Raw genomic sequence first — 17,610 nt, forward strand, 5'->3', positions numbered from 1 at the left:
GTGAGTCATGTACATATCAAAAACATTTGACATGATTATACTAAGCAAAGACGTCCTTTCCTTCTGGAAAAACAGTCACTAAGACATAACAACAGATAAACAAAAATAAAAAAGCGCCGCACATGAATATTTGTTTGTATCTGTGTGATGCTGAAGTATTAGTACATGCTCTGTGAGCAACAGCCTCTTCACATACAACATCTCGACCAGAGAAACCTATTTTAAGCCACTGGAGATGCTGCCTCGAGATGTTTGGCAGAACGGAGTGATTGCATTCAGGAGCACGGGGACTTTCTCAAGTGTGGCGGGTCAGAGTTTGATGCTGGAGGAGATGGAGCTGCTGTGGGAGTGAGGGACAGTAGCACTTTGAAAAGCCATGAGAGAGAAATGGAGAGAAATAGACATTTAGGGGAGGTGAGAAGAGGAAGGGAACACGTGGAGGTGGAAGACAGAAAGAGTACTGTATGTGAAGGTCACTGACGCAAATGCTAGTTGTCTGAGTCTGTAATTTATAATCTAAATATGTGCTGTGTCTCAAAATCACATACTCCATTTAGTTCACATGTATTTGGGACGTTGTTTCTGTTTATATTTGTCTTTGAGAGTAATGTTACTTGTCTGGACTAAATCCAAGAACTTAATTGGAGCTGTGCAGTGAAGGAAACAGCAGCAGCTGTGATTGACACAGTGAATGTGTGAATGTTTAGGCTTATTTTTAGCTGTAGAATCCTCTTCTTATTTCACAAGCATTTCTACGCATTTTCAGCAGAAGGGCTGCTGCATGAAGCTGGGGACGCACTACACAACTTTCATAGTCATTACCGATTTTGAAAAGACTACAAAGTGAACAAAGTAACCAACTGATTTCAGCAGATTCTTTATGACGACTGAAAGACTGAGAATCACACATTTAATGATGCATCACACTCTCACGCAAACTCCCACGAGAGAGACCATGTCTACGAGAGCGACAGTTTAAAGGGTTGCCCTCTCCCTCCTTTGCTGTACACCACGGTTGTTTTGATATTTCCGCTACTCCCTGTCGTCTTCTGACACTATATCCCACCCACTCTTTTCCATTGGCTGCTGGCAACATGTGTTTGCAGTTGGTTCTGTACTCAGTACACACTACTTGACTGTGTCCAGAGCCGGCTCAAAAAAATTCAAACATGTTTGATTGTTACCCTCACACAATGGCCTATTTCTGTGCCAACCAGCCATGCCGACTGTTCCCAACTACTGCTGACTGGTGCAGACTCTGCCCAGCTGTGAATCATGGATTAAATCTGGCAAAAAAAAATCTTGTAGTGTGTCCCCAGGTTTATTTGCAGTGCGCTTCTTCCACCTCGCTGAATAATATGTTTCTTTTGAATTCAGGAGTATCACAAGACATCAACAGATACCATCCTATACCATGCTGTTGACACACAACAGTGTCATACTGTATATCAGTCACTTATCCTAAACTCAACCACCATCAACTGTGCTGCTATTTAATAATAACATAAAAAAAAAATCCCTTTTTAATTTGCTTCCTTGTATTTCCCCAGAGGACAGAGCTCTGCAGAGAAGAAGTAAGATATTTGCCCGGCTACAAAGGAGGAGCAGGTGGTCAGGAGGAAACTGTTGCATGGCACCTTTAATGAAGCGTCATTGAAGTCTAAAATGTGAGATGTAAATTAGAGTGCAAGGTTTGGACAACATTATTAGACTTCAGCTGTGAGAGCTGTAATTATGGCTGCCACTGTACAACACATTTAATCTGTGTTTCAAAAGCTAGTTTTAAGTGTGTGTGTGAGCAACGTGAGAGGCCTTTGCTCTTACTTCTCCTGGCGCGTCTGCTCAGCTGTGGTCTCCATCGCACACTCGAGCGAGCTTTGCAGTGAGTGAAGCTGGTTCGTCGTCTCCTTCAGCAGGAAGCGGGTCACAAACTGCTCCAGGTGGGTGGACTCCTGATAATCCTGTCAGTCAACACGGGGAGGAGGAGGAGGAGGAGGAGGAGGAATTAGAGAAGGAGGAATAATGAGGGAGAACAAGAACAGCTGTGACATGTTTCACATGCCAGTCAGGAGTCACTCAGTGTCCAGACCTTCCATTGTTAATTAAAGATGCCGACATTCATTCAGAAAAGGTTACATAAGACTGAAGCAAGATGAAGACAGGGCTGTCAAACCCATTGTGTATAACTAAGTGAAGAAAGACAAGGCAAGATCACATCAATTAATTCTCGACACTGCTTAAACTTTAGTGTTCTTCCGTTTCTGCTGCGAAAGAAGAAAAAAAACGATGTGTTTTTATTGCTGTCGTTGAGTCAACGTGACGAGAAGACGAGAATCCTTTTATCTGACCCAACAAAGAGAAGGTGGGGTGGTTCTAAGCCATATGGCATGACACAGATTAATAATACAGAATATCGCTTTGCATCCAGCAGAATTCAGTCACTTGTGCGGGTACAGGTGTATTATGTATTTTTTTCAGTCTTTTTAACTGCGCTACAGTTCGGCATTGTTCAGTATAATGTTAATTTCATTATAGTATATCCAGGTCACAGAGTAGCAGGAGTTAATGGGATGAAAAAAATCACACACTGCAGGTTCAACACTACAACAATCCTCCTCCACAGTCACATGACCTTTAAACCATTGTAACAACAGAAATATTGATTGGTCTTTATATCTGACTATTTCTGAAGAGTATTTAAAAAAAAAATAATGCAAACGCTCACCAGAATATTCAATCTAAGAGGCAGTTTCTGTCAAACCAGGCCCTATTTTGTCATGTTGTGAGGGAAGAATACAATTATTGTTGTTTTCTTTTGGAAAGCTGATTGAAATCAGACTTGAATAACACCGTGGACTGTGCAGGAGGCCTGTGTGTTGTTTCAGATCCAAATCAAAGAGGCGTGAGTGATGCTCGGCAACAACAGAGTTTCTATTGCACCTGCTCCCACAGTTTTTTCAGCACTATATGTGTTTGTGTGCTCAAGAAGCAAGAGGTTTAAATGGAAATGCTGCTACATGTTAAATTAGAAAATGACTAATGCATGAATAGGAGCGTAAACGCACACACACACTCTAATTACAATATTGAGCAAATGTCTTCACATGAGAGAGATGAACTCCTGCAGAATACAGAGCAGATAATTAGTTCCAGGTTTGTCCCATTGGACGTCTCAACATCAGCTGACCTGAGACTGAACAGCTTGTTTCAAGATGTGAGACAAAACTCACTGAAAACCAACAGCGTGCAGAGCCTTAGAAACCTCTGTTGTTTTTGTGACCAATTGTTATTGGTCACAAGGATTGTTTGATCTTCTGACGTTGTGACAGCGCACACACACACGCACACATGCACATTAACTGAGTGAGTCACAACAGAACTGGTAAAGGTCGTCTCCTCTCTACCTTCTGAGCATGGATTACCTCCTGTGATGTGCACCTGTGTGTGTGTGTGTGTGTCCACCTCACCAAAACAGTTTAAATTCTGTCTGATTCTTTTCTGTTTTTTCCCCTTCATCTCTCATTTTCAGTTGCACAAAAGGTCAAACAATTTTTTGTTAGAGACAGTGACTTGTAGTTTTCCTGCACCAGCCTCCGACCTCACACCGTTGCCCACATCACACACTTAAAAAGCCTTTTATTCAGAACTATACCCAACCTTTGCTAGAAGATTACAGTATGCCCTAGTATTCCTTAATCCAACATCAATATAGCAAAAGATGCTTTCTTAAATCCACCTGCAAATGGCTTCAGGCTAGATTCAAATTGATCAAATCAGATTGTGGCATGGAAAATTACACTAAAGTGGCTATAATTAATATTTCACAAGTAACAGTAAACATTGTAAAATATGCTTCTTTTTTTTTTATTTGCAGAAACCCACTTAGGAGCACAAAGAAAATGTAAAACATTTTATTGTAATTCTATACAGTTAGAGTGAATGAAAAATCAGCTTATACTAGTCGTTAAAATTGTAAAATAAGAAATGTGGTTAAAGGTTAATATTGCTCAATATTCAATTGTGACAAACAATGTCAATGTATTCTTGTTTCCTCCACATTGTTCATGTCAAGTTTCAAGTCATTTTACAATAGAAAATATTAAGATAATTAAAGGAAAAGTCAACTCCAATCTAAACAATGTTGATCAAAATTCCCTATGAACTAAACAATTTTATTTTTGTTATTATTATTGTTGTCAGATGTGGTTCAGTTGCACCTGTTTGGTCACAGCTAATCCACATTAAAATCTCCATTCATTAAAAGTAAATCTGACCGTCTTAATGTTACTATGTAATTTGGCATTGTGTAAAGAAACATACTGAGCCTTAATTCAGCAGCCACTGAGGTTTTGGAGTACAAGACCGACCACTGAGAAACACCTGAGACCTGCAGCAGCAGGAAATACGTGGAATCAAATCAAGGGAGGTTTTACAGCGGAAATCTGTAAATAGCTTTCTATAAGCGCAACCAACCACAAATACACAAACACGCCTGGCTGTGATTTAGAGGCACACAGCTCTTCATGTAATAAACCACCATTCCCAAAAAAAGTAACACCTCAAAAAGCAGACATGTAAGACACATATAGTCTCCCACACACACACACACAGCCAAACAACACCCACTCAAATATAAATTCGGTTCAGCAGAGACGAGTGCGCTTTAGTCTGAGCCTAAAGCAGCATCTGTTAGTGATCAGAGGAAAAAAAGCACATGATTGTTATACATCGCTTCTCTCTCTCTCTCGCTCTGTTTCACCGTGCTATGATTCAGGCTCTCAGAACGCTTTCACACTCGCTTCGTAGAGGAGGAAACTATATTTGAGGCTTCAGGGAGTAAACACTTTGAAAAAAGACTCCTGGGAGAAAACAGTGTGAAAATCACAGTCCAGAGTCGTATATGTGATTTAAAAGTTGTTGCTTTTTTCAGTGACTCCTGTTATCGTATTCCATCCCAAATATCTACATCTTGATACACAGTATCAATTTGGAATTTAAGGTTTATTCGGAAGTAAATAAAGTTTATTTATATAGCCCGTTTCACAGATATAAAAAAAGTGCTTTACAACAAAATAAATACAATAAATATTAAAAGAGACAATACAATGACATACAATAAATAAAAACATAGACACAAAAATAATAAAATAAAAGTCTTTATAAAGAGTCTTTAGCTGCTTTTTAAAAGAATCATTTGTATTCAACCAATACAATCTAAGATGGGGAAAAGTGCTGAACAGTCGCAATAAATATTGTATGAGGTGCATGTTTTAAAGTGCAGTTATTAGGTATAAATCATAGAATATATGTACCACAAATCACTAAAACAGGAAAACAATCAACCACTCAGGTGACAGGTACACCAGCAAAGTGCTGTGCATGCACACGTACGTATATATTTAAACATGCACCGCACAGCAACAATGGATGGGAGATGAGGACAAAATGAAAAGCCAGGTAGATGTATACATACGTATATGTACAGTATCTGTACACTGCAGACAATCGGCCTAGTTGTGAGTACAGTATTGGTTGTTTGATAGGATAAGATTCAAATACAGTTTTGTGCATTAGTCCATTCTTAAACTAAATGGAAAACTTAAAACCAGTGTGTAGTGGTTCAATGATGACTGTATATAACCACTTTAACAAAGCCAAATAATTATTTGGGTAAAAGAAGTTTTGAAAATAAAGTCAAACTATTGTCAAGTGTTAAAGAGAGAAAAAAAAGAAAAGGATTTGTCTTGTTTTGTTTTTGCTGTGAGAGCCGTCTCACTTCCTGCTATCATATATCTTTGAGAAAAGTAAATGATCTGAGGTACAATTAGATTTTGGTCTAGGAAATGTTGTGAAGGAAAGTGTATTTTCACCAGCTAAATGTGTTTATATTGTTTTAGAGGTACTTCTTGAAATTGTGCATTATTTGACACCACTTTTGGAATTTGTGTTGCCACGTCCCTTCCTCGCCGCAGTTTTCAGGTGTGTTGGCATACGTAAAATGTTTCTGTGCTAATAAAAACCAACCACTGACAGATGAGAGGTTTGACTCCCACTCTGTTTCTAAAAGAGACACAATGCGACGTCTGTGCTTCAGTGCAGATCTTACAGGTGATTTCAGCGCCATGATGTGTGTCACTTATGCCTTTTTTCCTTTTCTATTTATTATTTATGCCTTCAGTCCTTTTTTTTCCTCCCCTCTGTCACCTCTGATCATTTACCTCCATCTCGGTCTGTTTACCTCCTCTCCTCCTCATCATATGTTTTTAAAACACATTTGTTCAATGCTGCCACAATCTGCTGTGTTGGCTACAACCCCCAAAAGGAACATACCATTTTTTGCATTGCCGGTTCATTAGTAGCATAAATGAGCATCGGCTCACTCCCTGTACACTCTGTAATGGAAATGTGACTAATAGGAGATCTGAGGAAGCCAGCTGGGCAGCACAGGAGCATGCTGGGAGAGAGAGTTGTAAGCACACACACACTGTGAGTAAATCAAACATCGCTTATGATAATAATTATGGGCCTGACATGAGATTCCAGGATGGTGTTTGCTGTGTGGAGCTGTGTGTGTTCGATGTACAGGATGATCACAGGGATGGAAACCGATACTGTAATACAACACAGAAACACAAGCACCTTCATGTTGACAGGTTTAACATCACACCACTTGTTTTCAGGCTTGTAACTGACTAATAATAAAGCCAATAATAGTATAATACTGATTAAAATCAATCAGGAAGTGAATGGGGGTAAAAGTGTCAGACTACCATGGTGCGAAAGAGACATGAGCTCCCCTGGAAACATGATTTGTGAGATTTTGGATGGGTCTCTAAAATATTGGCAAAATATATTTTTTTGATTGATTTGATTCAGAGTTGATGTGTGTGTGGAGGTTGGATATGTGATGATATGTGCTGACTTAAGGCAAGTAGACATACAGGCTTGTAATAATGGATGTGTTGAGTTGAGTAGGTACTTTTTTTGTAGTGGAGATGCAACCTAAACCGTGTCGTGTCGTGCCGTGCCATGCCGAGGCGAGTAGAGCCGGTGGATCTACGCCGCAAGTCCCTACACTGACACGCGCAAGTGTCCGACCCGCAACCCCCTCAATATACGTGAGCCCCCCCGAAAGCTGCGGTATAGTTCGCACACTGCAGACTACAATATTCAAAATGCATCTTCAAACCTTTCTGAGTCTTCAAACATCAGGCTAATGTGGAGCGCAGGAATATCTGGAGCAGAATTTATGCATTTTTAAATGAAAACAGAGTAAAGTGGGTGTTGCCTGAGTCAAAGCACACATACACATGCAGCTGATGACTAAGTGGTCCAATAGGACAGAGCTTTTAAAGTTAGAGCACCAGGATTGTGAAAGTTCCAGACAGAGAATATATTGTTTGACAGTCAGTAGCTTGATTTAAGTCAACTTTTATCATTCTGAATCTCCAGATTTGACCTTAATACATTATATTTGGTCATGTTTTGTTTTTTTTACGCATTATTGTCCTTCAACGGAAAGTTGGAAGTCAAAAACTATAAAAACAATGCAATCAGAGATGACAGACTTCACCCCATTCACGTGACAAGCCTCTGGCGGTCATGTTGGCAAGTGCAAGTGTGGAAGCACATACAAACAGACAGACACACGGAGCCAATAAAAACAACACTTCAATTTGTTGTAATAAAAACACAACAAACAAGGACAAAAGACAACATAAACAAACACACACACAGCAACCAAAGTTTAGAGTACTTTATTACTGTGTGTTCATTTTTATCTTTATTTTATTTATAATTTAACCTTTTAATATCCAGTGAGGTTTAATTATCATGAACATTTAAAGAAGCTGGATATAATGATCGATTCGGTAAATTGGATACTCTAGATTGACTGTAGCTGTGATTGTGAGAGTGAATGGTTGTTTGTCTTATCTTACCTTCTTTGTTTTGTCCATCGCTGTCAGTATGGACTTATTCAGGTCTTCTAAGGCAGCGAGGACGTTCTCATATTCACCAAGGTGCTGGGAGAAATACTCTTTACAGCAGAATGACAAAACAAGCAAATGGCAGAACATGGATTTAGTTACTACTACTTATTAGAAGAGGAATTTATTAAGATGAAGACTCAACTCACCACAGAGTTCATCCGTGTCCACGTTGCTGGAAGAGAAAAAGAGAGAGATTCAGATAAAGAAAAGTAATTTGAGTTTATTAATTAATTTATTTTTAACATATTAATAACCAAAAGTGCTACAGACTACATAAGTGAAGAAGACAAGTTCAAGAAAAGCTCAAACTTTTCCACAGAGAAATTCTCCTCTAATTACTCAGCCTGAGGCACATGCACGACTTCAACTTATTACTATTTCCATGAAACCAATCTAATCAAATCCATCTTTAATTCCTTGTCCATTTTCCTGCCATATGTCTGGCCAGTGAGTTTTTATTCTCCTGACACGACAGTTATCTCTCTGCCTCCTTCACGTGCGGCACTTCACTGGATCAACTGTCGATGAGAGTCTAAAAGGCTGCACGCAGATCAAGGCTGCTGCACAAGAGGACAAATCAATACCTGCACATTGTTAGCGGACAGTGGAAGACTTTGCATTTAAGTCACATTAAATACAAAGCATTGATTTGTGTGCGTGTGTGTGCATCTACATTCTGAGCCTTTGGAAATCTGTCTGCAATCAGTTTTGCTATTTTTCTATCACACATCATTCATTCCCATTCACACACTGTCATCAAGAGCAACTTGTGGTTAAGTGTCTTGCCCAGGGACACATTGGCTTGTAGACTAGTGCAACTAGTACAGTTTTTTTTATTATTATTTTCATTATGAACATTCCAAAAACTCATTTTACATTTTGTATAAAATTTCCATACGTTGTTACAAAAATAAAAGAATAGAATATCTTGATAGTTCTGTTTCACCTGTTGTGCCAGGGGGGACTGAATTAATGAAGCACATGATGACACACAAATGACATCGTTCTACATTCAGGGGCAGAACTTGGAAAAGCTGTTGTGCTGGATGCAGAGTGACCTGCTACAGTGTGTGTGAGACTCACTGTCCCCTGTAGGACAATTGAAGTCCAGATCCTGGTTCCTGAAGAGCCTAGTGTGTTTCATTCATAGAGTGACCATCTTAATTAAAGCTGCTACACTAGCAGAGCTGGGAATCAGACCCGCAACCTTCCAGTTTAGAGACAACTCGCTCTCCCTCTGAGCAACCATCGCCCCATGGCATATTTTAGATGCTGATTGATAAAATGGATGGAATGGAGGAAAAGACCTTTTGCTAATATTGCTAATACAATAAAATGATGTATTAACTGGTATAATACTGAATAGTTGAATGAACATGGCTCAAATAGTATTATTATGGATAATAATTAAATTCGTAATAATAAAAATAATAAAACAATAACAAACAGATTAAATGTAATTTAAGCCAAACATTTGAATAAATGAATTTAAATAAAAATGTACGAGAGCAGTCACATTTGAGCAATACCACTGTAGTGCAGAGTTGCAATATTGGCCACATGAACTGAAACGGAGTCTCCAGTGTCCTGCAGAGGGACATCACACACCCACACAGCCTGGAGAGCTTCTCTTCATACGCTCATCTGTCATCACTAGGACAATACTCCATTTCCTCTAAATATTTTATATATGACAATTTCTTTTTTATAGATGTCACTTTCTTCAGGATGCTCCGTATTATATTCTGTGCACTGCAAACAAAAGGATTCTTAAAAAAACAAACTGCTGAGCGAATCAAGCTGATTCTGCAGTGTCAAATGTAAATAAATGTATGTCACGTTCACGGAAGGCACTGTCAAATGAGTTCACACAACGCTGATTAAGCCTACGAGCTGCACACAACTCTCTCTGTTTCCCTGTGTTGCCTGGCGACGCTTACACACTGCACACAGGAAGTCATTTGTTTTCTGTCAAACAGACGGAGGCAAAAGCAACATTATCGTGAAGCCAGACTGACACAATTAGGATGGAAGTGTGACTGAAAACACAAAGAAAAGTTTTAGAAGTTAAATTTACTGGTAGAACGGTAGAAAATGAGTGAGTGAGTGTTTCTGTTCACAAAACCAAACAACAAAAATGACCAAACGTTATACACTACAGCTTCAAATACATACATGTATGCACTGTGTTAAAGGAATACTTCACCAATTTGCATTTAGCTTTGTATTACTAATATGTAATGTAATACAAAGCTCAATGAAAATCGGTGATGTATTCCTTTAAGGATATACAGGTACACACATTTGCAAAACACAAGGTTTCTAAACAACTAATGTGTTTGAACCATATTTACGATTATCCTTTAAGCACCACTTAACCATACCTACGTGGTTCTTAAATATCCATCAGCATATTTAGTATGACATATCGGGTGAAAGGCGGGTTAGGGTTAGGGTGGCGTATAGATACAGCATGTCATTGACTTACTCTGTGTTGTGGGTATCGATTGTGTGGAAGAGCTCCTTCAGTTCCTCAGCTGTCAAGACTCCGTCAGAGAAGTAGGCTTTGAATTCGTCAAAGGAAAGCTTCCCGTCATCTGGGGACAAATGAAACACGTCAATAGATGGTCAGGGCAGCTCTCACAGTGTCATACTGTGAGGCCAAGTGAGCAATTTCTGAAACTGCACAGATCAAAAGCACAGGTTTATTATCGAAATGTGGACATGAGTGTTGATCCTGTGCTGACTTCATTCCTCATATAAAACTCAAATGCAAAGGGTTAATCAGGAAAACATGTCAACAATTCAGTGTCTGAAGGCAAACATCCCCAGACAGCATGTCACTGATGATGTGAGCTATGGAGGCTCTTTTGAAGGCTGTAAAAAGGCGAACACACACAAACACACACAAGCATAAAACGACCGTACGGTGACTCATAGTCGATGAGCTCAGAAATAATCCTGGAACAGATTTGCCTTGTATGTGTTGATGTTTGCACAACACTAAGAGCAAACATGCGGCACGTCTTTGTGCGACAGGACCTCAAATCACTCACAGCATGAGACACCTGATGAATAACGGAGCGCGTCGTGCCATGTGAACAATGAATTCTGAGCGGCTATTTTTAAATCATTTATATTAAATGATGATAATGTGGGCGAGTCGCTGTCGCCTCACAGTAAGAATCCTGTGGGCTTGAACCTGGAGCTAATACGCTCTCCCCCTGTCTGTGCAATATTAAATATGTCGGCAAAGTAAAGTGATTTTAGAACAAACAGAACCCTACGGTGCGTGATATTGTGATTCATCAGAACTTTCATCACAAGAATTTTGATTATAATCTGACTCAGAAAATTTAAATGCAAGGCCTGTGTGTCATCCACATCATTTTTTCTCATTTCAGATTGTATTTATTTGTGCTATATTAGAGACTCCTTTGGTTGAGGGAAGTGGGATAAGTGGCCAGAAACCTGAATTCACAAGACCCTCCGTCTCTACTTCTCTACAAAATAACTATGACGTTGACACAAGAGAGCAGAACTGCAGCTTCACACCTCTGACTTATTAAGTGTGGACTGTCATGTTAAAAACTGTCTAACTGGTGAAAAAAAAAAAATCCTTGATGTCTGTCTTCATTAGTGCTCTGATACTCGGCCTCAGTGGCATGGTCAGTTTCCTGTTTCCATGGCAACTGAAAGAGTATCAGCAGCGACTCATGATCAGAATTTCATTGAGAAAGTACATCAGATTTCACACACACACATGAACAAAAGGGGGGGATTTAAGTCATATCAAAGACAGACAGACAGAGCTGGGAGGTCGGACACTTACCATTCTTATCGGCTCTGCGTAAAATCTGTGACAAGAAGCAGAAGAAGAGGTGTGTCAACAAAGATCTCACATCATCAAAGTGTGTGTGTGTGTGTGCGTGTGGGGATCATTGATCACACTCTCAAAAGCAGTGCGTTGTTAAATTATTGATAGTGCCGTCCCACAGTCCAGAGGAGATGAAAGGCTGAGTGCCGGTGACCACATGAGCTGTGAAAGGTTCCAGCCACGACGCCACCAAACTCGAAATACCATTTTGTCCTCGTGTCGCGTTTGAACTGAGCAATGTAGGGAATTTTAAAGTGTATTTACAACCAGAGGCAACCGGTCATGACTTCACCAATAAAACAGTGAATTTTAAAGCCTCAGTGCTATGTTAACTCTTAGAACACAGAGCATTTCAGCTTCTTTTTTCCATGTTCAAATGTACAGTATATACAGAGGCTTTAAGAATGTGCAATATAGAGTGTCTTATATCCTTTTTTTCAGCACAACCTATAGGTAATCTGATGAAAAAATGTATTTCATGTTCAGCAACTACACACACCTGAGCAAAAAGTACTCAAAATGTTTAAAATTGGATTGAATTTGTGAAATTTGCAAATACGTCACAGTTCAAACTTGGCTCGTTTTTGTGAACAAATAAGAAAAGAAAAACGGTCTCATTTTGTGACTTCTGCACAATTATTGCTACTTTATATCACTACTAAAACGTGATTCAATAATAATAATAATGATAATAAAAATAATAATAAAACCCCCCCACATTTTTAAACCCTGAATATGTGACCTATAAACACTACCACATAAACACTCAGGCACTAAGGCTTAGTGCTCCCATGGCACCCATAGTAAACGACCCATAGTGTAGTGGGATTAATACACAACTCTTTATATGGAGTGTCTGGGATGTGTGTTTATATGTCACATCTTCAAGTTTCACAAAATGCATTTTTACGTCTTTTAAATTGCTTATTTCAAAAAAACAAAAAAACGAAATAGAGCCAAAAAACCGATATAAAACACTCTATACTGCACATTCTTATAGCTTAAATGCTCTGTGTTCTAAGGGTTAATGAAAGTTCACCGACGTCACCTGCAACCAGGCTCATTCCAGACAATCCCTGCTGTCCACTCATATGTGCCATACTTTATTTTCTATTGTCCTCTAAATGGAAACATGATTTACACAATTGTGCTCTTGAAAAAACCCCTGAAACTATAGATTTTGGTGAGAAGTGAGAAGTAAGAAGTAGGATCATTTTCCCATAGACTTCCATCCTATTTCCTTGGCTTAACCTTTCAAACCAGACGGTGCATGTTCAATATACAGGCTGTGTGTGCACTAAATGTTCTTGTCACTGTGGCACAGAGATGTTTGTTAATAAAGTGAAAGACAATAGAGATTGAGACCATAGAAAACAATCTTTACTGACATTATAAATCAAGTAAAAAAATTAGGCTAATTTCCCGATATTGTTAGAATGATTTACGCACAAACACTTACAAGCTTAATCTGACTGTATAATCCTTTATCTGCAAGATGCACATTTAAATTTGAAATCCAGAGAAAATCTCTGGATTTTGCCTGCCAGGATTGTTTTGGCTCTGTGCTGTAGGTCCAAATTAATAAAAATACACCCACATTCTTCTTGTTCTTGTCAGTTTGCGCTCTGACTTATATAAGTCCTTCAAGATTTCCTGCTAATCAGTTGTGTTCACACCTTCTGCTGTCCAGCATCCACTGACACCTGCTTTCTGTCCATCACTGTTCTACCTGTCACTCATCATTCATCCACCGTGAATTACCATACGAGAGACAAATTTGTTTATTGGCATAAGGCCACTATGCAAAACAGGAATTAAGGGACGTGAAACAGAAAAATAGTGTGATTGCGATGTGAAAACAATCGTCCCAAATGAAAAATGCCCATTTTAGTTTCATCTACAATTTGGAACTATACTTTGGAAATCAATCAAATGTGATTTCAAATTTCCTTGACTTGGTACCTGCATTTCTTGGTTAAGACAATTCAAGAGATATCCTGAGGCTTGGAGATAATATATGGAGTATTTTTTTTACAGTTTTCTTTATGTTTTAAATAATCAAATAATAAGTGGATTCATTAAATTTGCAAATTAATTAACAATGTGATTCTTCTTCTTAGTCTTAACTTACAGTATGTGTGTGTGACATTCTTTATCAGATATCACATCACACTGATAACACGGTTTCTGTTTAGTTTAGCTTAGTTTAATTCATTAGTGACTAAGGCTTAACCATTATAGTAATTAATGGCTACTTTTCTCAGGGTTCACATTTAACATAAATCACGGATCTGCAACCTGTGGCTCGAGAGCAGCATGTGGCTCCCTGTAGCTTTTGTAGCTTTTGTAGCTTTTGAAATTGTATTAAATGTTTTCTTTCAAAGTGGACACCTCTTAGCTATTTCTCAAGATGAGAAATAAAAGTGTTTTGGGCTTCTAAAAATATGTGTCACATCCTTGTGTCTACACCAATTTCAGAAGGAAGTGCACATTTGGAGTCCTGTCCATCTTTGCGTCACTACACACACTACAGACACACGGCTTTTCTCAAGCACGATCTACATACAATCTAAACACTGTTTTATGTATGTATGTATGTATATAAATAGGTCAAATAGGTTTTGCAGCTCCAGAAAACAGGTTTTCAAACTCTGTCCGTTATTTTATATAATGTTCACTGTATATTTACAGAGTCATTTTGCATCATAAATACAATTTTCTTAAAACAATTTTCTCATTCCATACCAAAACAAACAATTTTATTTTGAAATTCTATGAAATATTGTGACAAATATCGTAACTGCGATATATGGGAATTACATTTTATCACCCCACCCCTACTGAACAGTGGTTTTTCCCACTTAAAGTGGCCCTCGGGTAATTTTAGTTTAAGATCCCTGTTCTAGAGGTTGCAGACGCCTGCTTTAGCCATTAGAGTAATCAATGGTTGCTCTTCTCAGGATCCACATTTAAATCAAGAAAACAATAATCCACAATTAAAAAAATACTTATAGTTAAATTAATTAATTAAACCAACATAAATTTTCCTCAAATCTGGCACAGCAGCATTGAAAGGATTAAGAAAACACATACACAAGCCTGTGCCAGTAGTGTCTGTTGAAAGTCTGTGTGTTTCTGTGTGTTATAAAGACACCGCAGAGTGAGGCAGTAACTCATATAGAGCAGATGTCATAAAATAACTGAATCAAGCATGAGTGGAGCGGCTCTCTCCTCTGAAGAAGACTGTTTTGTTCCCTGTCAGTCTGAAGATGTCAAGCTTCTGTTGAACATCAGCGATGATGTGATGGATAATACGTCTTCCCACTTTGGATAAATCTCACCTCCCGTGTGTGTGCATCCTACTCCTGTGTCTCTTAGACAAACCAAAGGCAGCGAGCAGGTTTACCGTGGAAAGGAGACTGTCATGAAAGAGTGCAGGAATGTGGGGAATACAATTAGGTGTCAGATGCAGAGGCACAAAGCACAGAGGAGGGAGAAGCTCTTCAGAGGGAAGTGTTTGAAAAATATAATGAGCTGATACTGATTCATGTAAAAGAAAGAAAACACATTCAATTAACTAAAAACTTCTATCTTTGCAGATTCACATCTCAGTATAATTTTCTTTGCACAACATATTTGGTTTATACGGTCAACAACAATCATACTCATTGACTTTAATCAAAAAAAAAGTAACCTTTGGTTTTTCATTAACATGAGATTTGGTGTTGGTGTTTGACATATAAATGGATGGGCAGCTTCTGAAACTGTGGAGCTAAATTAAAGGTCAGGCTTGTCAAATTCATTCATTCCATCAAACACGGAGCCCTGTGTTCCCTGCCTGATCCAAAAAAAGACCTCACATTACATATAAAAAAATAATATAACAAACATAGATCTTTTTTCAGTGTGAATTGTTTCTGCAGTTATAGATGGTATTCCATCTATATTCTATATTGCATCTAAGTATTACAGAAACAAATATGAGAAGAGACACTCTTCATCATCATTACTGTTGAGTATTTACATTCATGTTGTTCTTGCATAGTTTTACTTACATCAATGAAAATCGACATCCCCTTCTTTATCTCCAGTGGAGCGCTGGGCTCCTCACACACACACTGAACCTCTTCTGAACAATCCATCGTCCACAATGTGTCTCCAGTAGCAAACTGCGGCGGAATGTGTGCGCTCTTATAAAGATGTGAACACAGGCTCTGGTAAGACGCGGCGACTCCGAGCTACTGTCAAATCACCCGCAATAAAAAACATGCCACTTCCGCAATGTCGCTATTAACGCTTCGGTACGACAATAAAAGATAGATAGAGATACAACGCTTGACCTGCAAGTACTAAAACTTGACGTCAATGTTTTGCGCCTAATTCAGAGTCAAAGGTTGACTTATACAGCCGCGTTTCATAGCTACGTGCTTTTATTTTGACAAATAGGTGACTACACTTCCTGTTATGCAGGCGCTTGACTGCTTAGAGTCCAATTTAAAAGGCAGTTAAATGAGCAACACAAATGACACACAATAATAATTATTATTTGTAGAGCTGAAACAATCAATCGATTAATCGATTTCAAAATTAATCGACAATTTTGATAATCGATTAATCGCCTCAAAGCTTTTTTCATGATTAAAACATGATTTCCAATTGTTTAAGCTTCTTAAATTTGACTATTTTCTTCATTTCTTTGCTCTGGATAACAAAGAAATCATTAAAAGTGAATCAGTTTGGTTTGTGGACAAAACAAGACATTTGAGAACATCATCGGTTTACAGTTTTCTTATATTTTAAGGACCAAATGATTAATCGAGAAAATATTCGACAGATTAATCAATTATGAAAATAATAGTTAGTTGCAACTCTAATTGTACATTATTTTTTTTATAGCACTTTAATTAATAATGTACAAAACTCAAACACACACAAAACAACAGAACAGTTTGAAAGATGATAAAAGATCATTTCAGCTTGAAAGAAAGAAGTCATTCATAGTGTTTCTATATCATTTACCCACAGGTGTAAGAATGTGATCGAAATCATTGGACATTTTTAAAGCAGATTATGTTTGAAAGATTGGGGTTTTCTAGACACATCAAAGATGAAAAGTTATCAAATGTCTTGCAGGTTCAAAAGGACGTGGCCACCATCGGTATTTTGACCATTTGACATGAAACCGTAACAGGAAGTCAGCCATTTTTAACTTAGCTGCCGATTTGCCACATAACAGGACGTGGCCTGTAACTTTGCTGTACATTCATCAATCTGCACAAAACTTCTAATGTGAGATAAGAGACCCGGCCAGAAAACATCAGCACATGAAAACTGATTCATGGGCATAGTGTCACCTGCTGGCAGGGCAACAGCTTGCACAATGCTGCTTGCAGCTTCAGTTGTTATTGTTATTTATCGTGATTCATTATATCTTTTTAAGCTTGAAGAATTTCTATTTTGGTTATTAAAATGCTTTTTAAATGTAAAACATGATCCGCATTGTAGCTTATGTTGCTGCACTTCAACTGTCTAGAATGAACACTTTCAATTCTCATTTCAATTCAATTAAGTTCTTCAAAGATAAGCAATCTCCCAGGGTTCCTTGTGAGCCCTGTGTAACAGCTCCATCAAGTGGAGTCCTGGGAGAACATCATCATTGTGGATTTATACTACATTTTTACAACAGAAGTATTGTTATTTTGTAACCTACAATATTGAGATTGTTGTACTTAAGTATTGAAA

The 17,610-nt window shown here is 38.3% G+C and overlaps 1 protein-coding gene across 1 annotated transcript in view; it reads right to left on the reverse strand.

Moving 5' to 3' along the window:
- Nucleotides 1–16,092, reverse strand: part of necab1 (N-terminal EF-hand calcium binding protein 1) — a 26,885-nt gene extending 10,793 nt beyond the window's left edge. The window contains exons 1-6 of the mRNA XM_044053246.1: nt 15,924–16,092; nt 11,824–11,848; nt 10,480–10,588; nt 8,138–8,163; nt 7,941–8,038; nt 1,825–1,961 (exon numbers count right to left, since the gene is read on the reverse strand). Coding sequence (XP_043909181.1) covers nt 1,825–1,961; nt 7,941–8,038; nt 8,138–8,163; nt 10,480–10,588; nt 11,824–11,848; nt 15,924–16,010 — 482 coding nt within the window. The 5' untranslated portion in view covers nt 16,011–16,092. The remainder of the gene's footprint in view (nt 1–1,824; nt 1,962–7,940; nt 8,039–8,137; nt 8,164–10,479; nt 10,589–11,823; nt 11,849–15,923) is intronic.
- Nucleotides 16,093–17,610: the final 1,518 nt, after the last annotated feature.

Source organism: Solea senegalensis, linkage group LG20 (assembly GCF_019176455.1).
Source record: "Solea senegalensis isolate Sse05_10M linkage group LG20, IFAPA_SoseM_1, whole genome shotgun sequence".
NCBI classification, from domain to species: Eukaryota; Metazoa; Chordata; class Actinopteri; order Pleuronectiformes; family Soleidae; genus Solea; species Solea senegalensis.